This window comes from Etheostoma spectabile, chromosome 24 (assembly GCF_008692095.1).
Source record: "Etheostoma spectabile isolate EspeVRDwgs_2016 chromosome 24, UIUC_Espe_1.0, whole genome shotgun sequence".
Taxonomy (NCBI): Eukaryota; Metazoa; Chordata; class Actinopteri; order Perciformes; family Percidae; genus Etheostoma; species Etheostoma spectabile.
The window spans coordinates 14,723,784-14,728,783 of NC_045756.1; the positions used below are offsets into that span (position 1 = coordinate 14,723,784).

The 5,000-nt window shown below is 40.7% G+C and overlaps 2 protein-coding genes across 7 annotated transcripts in view; both read left to right on the forward strand.

Annotated features, from left to right (window-relative positions):
- ddx4 (DEAD (Asp-Glu-Ala-Asp) box polypeptide 4) overlaps window positions 1-2,760 on the forward strand; it is an 18,260-nt gene extending 15,500 nt beyond the window's left edge. For all 5 annotated transcript variants that reach the window (XM_032505899.1, XM_032505901.1, XM_032505904.1 and 2 more), the window contains 7 exons: window positions 357-486; window positions 598-764; window positions 875-1,020; window positions 1,437-1,536; window positions 1,611-1,881; window positions 2,095-2,202; window positions 2,317-2,760. In XM_032505899.1, coding sequence (XP_032361790.1) covers window positions 357-486; window positions 598-764; window positions 875-1,020; window positions 1,437-1,536; window positions 1,611-1,881; window positions 2,095-2,202; window positions 2,317-2,394 — 1,000 coding nt within the window. In that variant the 3' untranslated portion in view covers window positions 2,395-2,760. The remainder of the gene's footprint in view (window positions 1-356; window positions 487-597; window positions 765-874; window positions 1,021-1,436; window positions 1,537-1,610; window positions 1,882-2,094; window positions 2,203-2,316) is intronic.
- A 1,188-nt stretch (window positions 2,761-3,948) lies between these two features.
- The window catches only part of ccdc14 (coiled-coil domain containing 14), a 10,815-nt gene continuing 9,763 nt past the window's right edge, over window positions 3,949-5,000 (forward strand). The window contains exon 1 of one of the 2 annotated variants that reach the window (XM_032505906.1): window positions 3,949-3,969. Coding sequence is in view for 1 of the 2 variants with exons in the window: in XM_032505905.1 (XP_032361796.1) it covers window positions 4,410-4,433 (24 nt within the window). In the remaining variant the exon portion in view is untranslated. Of the gene's footprint in view, window positions 3,970-4,211; window positions 4,434-5,000 lie in introns of those variants that run through there. The other variant, XM_032505905.1, reaches the window with a different exon arrangement.

Here is a 5,000-nt window from a genome sequence, read left to right on the forward strand (position 1 = left end):
CCGTCTCTCTGTGAGTAGCGTCCATCACACTCCCTCGCAGTTATAAATAGCCTATGTGACAATAAAATTTGTTTTGGTTAAAATCAAGAAATAATTGTGATCAAAATTTTGACCAAAATAATCGTGATTATCATTTTGGCCGTAATCGTGCAGCCCTAACTGCTACGTTCACCGTTATACCGTTAATGCTAATTTAATATTCTCCTACTAACACTCCCTGCCTTTCTCCTAACCCCCAAAAATATTTCAGCTAGAAATATTTTCCTTGGTTTCAGCTCTGTACATCCCACAAATTAAAGGTGCACTGTACATGCACATTTTCCTGGCTTCTAATCTGAGTCATCTGACTGTTGTAGGACATGTGTACGCCCAGTCGTGGTTTATGGTGGAGTCAGCACTGGACACCAAATACGAGACATCTTAAGGGGATGCAATGTGCTGTGTGGAACACCAGGGAGACTGTTGGACATGATTGGAAGAGGAAAGGTAAACTAATTTAGTCATTTTCAGTCATTTGATGACATCAAACATTTAGTCTGTAAGTTAGTCTTTATTTGAAGGTCTATGCTGTAACTGAATGGTGTGTGTGTGCTCCAGGTTGGGTTGAGTAAGCTGCGGTACTTGGTGCTCGATGAGGCTGACCGGATGTTGGATATGGGTTTTGAGCCTGACATGCGCCGCTTGGTGGGTTTCCCTGAAATGCCGTCCAAAGAGAACCGCCAGACTCTGATGTTCAGCGCCACCTACCCTGAAGACATCCAGAGGTTGATTTCTTGTTTAATCACATTTTTACTGTTGTAGTGAGCTAAGCATGTATGAATATAGAACTTTTTTTTTTTTTTTTTTTTTTTTTTTTTTTTTTTTTTTTTTGCAGAATGGCTGCGGACTTCCTCAAGACAGATTATTTGTTCTTGGCTGTGGGTGTGGTTGGCGGAGCCTGCAGTGATGTGGAGCAAACATTTATCCAAGTCACCAAGTTCTCCAAGAGGGAACAGCTCCTTGACTTTCTTAAGACCACTGGTAAAGTTCTCCATGGCTTTTTTTATCAGCTCTTGGTTTCCACACTTCAGTCCCTCAAAATAAAACAAAGGACAATAATGTATTTTTTTAATGATTATTCATGTGAATAATTAGAATTCTATCAGCTAAGACTAGACACTAAATGTTTTTATGATGCTGAAAAGGCTTGTCGCTAACCATGTATTCAGGTAAATTTGGAAACTCAAGGGATTATTGGTACAAAATTATGCATGTACAACTTATGCCTTCAAACTACATAATGCTACATTGTAATATCAAACTTTTAAACATGAAGCACTCTGCAAGACTGAATAATGCATTTCAGCTAGAATATTACCACACTGTTTTTCATGATGGAACAATGCTTGTGTTGATTGCCTTGCGGTCATAATTTTGACAACTACTGGTTGTTGCAGGAACGGAGCGCACCATGGTATTTGTGGAGACCAAGAGACAAGCAGATTTCATTGCCACTTACCTGTGCCAGGAGAAGGTTTTGACTACCAGCATTCATGGGTAAGTGTTGTGTCCAGGAATCTTTATTTTTACTTTAGTTTTAATGCAAATAGTAATGAGTTGTTGTCTGGCAGTGATCGTGAGCAGCGGGAGCGAGAGCAGGCTCTGGCAGACTTCCGCTCTGGCAAATGTCCAGTCTTGGTGGCAACCTCAGTAGCTGCCCGTGGTCTGGATATTCAAGATGTACAGCATGTGGTGAACTTTGATCTCCCTAACAACATTGATGAATATGTCCACCGTATTGGGAGAACTGGCCGCTGTGGTAACACTGGGAAGGCGGTGTCTTTCTATGACCCCGAAGCTGACGGCCAATTGGCCCGCTCCCTTGTTACAATTCTGTCCAAGGTAAGAGAGCCGTCCACTACAGAAGGACGTGGATTTATATTAAGCCTTTTATATCACTACTTAGCAGTAATACTCTTCTTGCCCAAGCAATTCTCCCTGGGAAAACACTATTGTTTGGTAATTTAAAATAAAGGAATTACTATCACTAGGAAGAACTTTAATCCCAATCAGTGTTGGCCTTTAATGCATCCATATGTTGACTGGAATTGACAGGCCCAGCAAGAAGTACCGTCATGGTTAGAGGAGTCGGCGTTTAGCGGCCCTGGAGCCACAGGCTTCAACCCCTCCAGGAAGGGCTTTGCCTCAACGGACTCCAGGAAGGTAACTGGGTTGACAATTCTGTCTTCTAGTTTCCCCCCCACCCCCCCGAACTATTGGTGATGTAACTGTCTGTCCTCTGCTGTGTCTTCTCACTGTCTTTGTATGTGTCCTCAGGGAGGATCTTTCCAAGACAACGGCACAAGGAGCCAGCCCGCTGCTCAGACTGCAGCTGATGATGAAGAATGGGAATAGAGGGAATAATAGAGCAGCACATAGCATTGGCCTGAGTTATTTTTCTTTATAGGGGTTCAGCTCGTATTTTTATCATATTTTAGTTTGAAGGAAAAAAGTGTCTCAGGCCAATCAAAGTTTAAAGAAGTCAAGCGAGATGAGTGGGGAAACAAAGTGTTTTGTATGATGTGACAACTCTTATCAGTGTTCACTGCCTGGCATGTTGTGTAGTGTTTTTTTTTTTCTTCTTCTAAATCATCACTTGCACTTGACATGGTTAATAAGGAAAACAATGTGTCTGACAATAGTCAAAACTTGAAGATGTTATATTCCAACTGTATTTTGTTTTGTTACAAGGATAACTATCAATAAATTGTTCAAACCAAAGCTTAGACTTTTTATTTCAAATGTGTCCATCCATCCATTAAGTGAGTCCTCTGAAAACTGATTTATAAAAAAAAAAAGTATTTGTATGAATTGAATTGTTTCAATAGCGGCCATATGTAAATGGTTGAATAACAATGGATACATTGTCTATTTACGTTGATGTTGCAAGTAATGGGGCTGCAGAAGTTTGATATGCCAGGGGAGTTTGTTCAAATCACTGCCATGTTGTAAAGAATAACGGCAGACTTCTTCTTTGGCCTTTAAAGTTCATTAAAGCAACCGGTCTGCAGGAATCTGCTGCTCTGGCTGTTACTGTTTGTGTAGCAACATAACCCTGCAATGATGTCCAGGTGAAATAGGTCACTGTGAATGGTGCAAGTGATTAAGAGTGGAGTCAGTAGTCCATTAAATAAAACTCAATGATGTAATCCAGGGAAATGGCGGTATAAAGGCTGGTATATGAATGACTTATTGCCCCTTCAGCTCAAAAGATTGCCTGATGAAGCTCCTAAATGCCAAGGCTCCTCCACTATTAACAATGTATTGCTTTGTGCTGTTCTGCATGTGTCAATAAGAGGAGTTCCTTTCTACTTTAATTCCACTACATTTCAATAGCAAAGATTGCACTTTCTTTTTTAAAGATTATTTCCTTGGGCATCTTAGGCCCTTAATTGACAGGAAAGATGAAGATATGAAAGGGGAGAGAGAGGGGGAGTGACATGCAGTGAAGGGCCGCAGGCCGGACCCGAACCCTGGCCCGCTGCGCCGAGGAGCAAACCCCTACACACGGGCACCCGCCCCACCAACCGAGCCATCTGGGTGCCAAAGATTCCACTTTCAATCAACTATGTATACTGTAAATTCGTCTTTTCTGATCTCACAAAAACGTTGACAAACTTGTGTTTTTACGGTGTGATGTCTTTTCTATATAATTTAACCTTTGGGGTTGGGGTTAGAATGAAGATGAAAATTATAAGTTCACTACATTTTTTTTAAATCTATATAAACGAACGTAAAGAAAAGTGACAAAAACACCGGGCAAAGCGTTGAAATTGTCATTGGGTTTTAATTTTTAATATTGACCCAGAAAAAACTAAAGGTTGCATAGTCGACGGGAAGACAACACAAGGGTGTATCCGGTTTTTGTTTTTTTCGCGCCTCTGAGGTGGCTGTCGTCGTCTCCATAGAAACGGTTGAAGAGGCACAGGGGTACTGAACTTTAATGTCTTAATCTATTGTAATGAAGTATTTAGCTAGTAACGGTGGACAAGTGAAGCTACAGACAAAATGTAGTTGAACTAGTTCTAATCAATGGTCACAAGATAACTTTTAGAACAACCCGTGGTGTTTCTGTGATTAAGCCATGTAACATAATAATTAATAGAACGGTGTAGCACACTGCACACAGTGCACTATAATCAGAGCGATATTCTGTAATTATTCCTGGCCCTGTAGCTCCGCCCACTTTTGAGTGTGTGGATTCATTTTGATTGGTCAGCTACATGTTTTCCGTTTTAAACTTGTGCTTTAACCGGAAGCCGTAGAAAATCGTCAGTATAGCTAGAATAGTCAAAACACTCTCCACTGTGTTGTACCGTCACACTTTGCAAAGCGGTAGCGGTAGTTGACTGAAGCTGCTGTATTAAACCATGAAAGGAATGGCTAAAAGCAAGGTAACGTCAACCGACTACTGTGACTTTAACTTACTACACACACCGACGCGTAACTAGCTGTGTATTGTCATTGGAGTAACGTTAGCTTCCCAAAGACATACAGGAGAGCTCTAAGACGGTTTTGAGTGTGTTACTGTGCTGTTTGGGACACATGACACATTCACAGTCAACAGTAACCAGTGGGTTCATTTAACATTACTCCATTGCTTTGAAGTTGCAGGGCTGTAGTTTTGTGTTTTAGCTAATATGTTGATAGAGTAAGTGTAAGTGTTAACAATGCAGAAAAAAGCATATTTGGCAGACTTACATGGGGAATGTAAGCTACACACAATCAGCAACAAGTAACAAAATCATGGTGCACATAGGGCAACAACTAAGACACTAAAAAAGAAGGGAAAAGTGCAACCTAGCTTAACATCATACATGTTATAAAAAATGAATTATGTTCCATTGATATAATGACTTGAGTGAGCTCAGATTTGGGATGGAGGGTTGATGTAAAAGCTGCCTGGTATGGAATAAAATTGATGTCTGTGAAATATTTCACCCAGTTGCAGCATATAAACA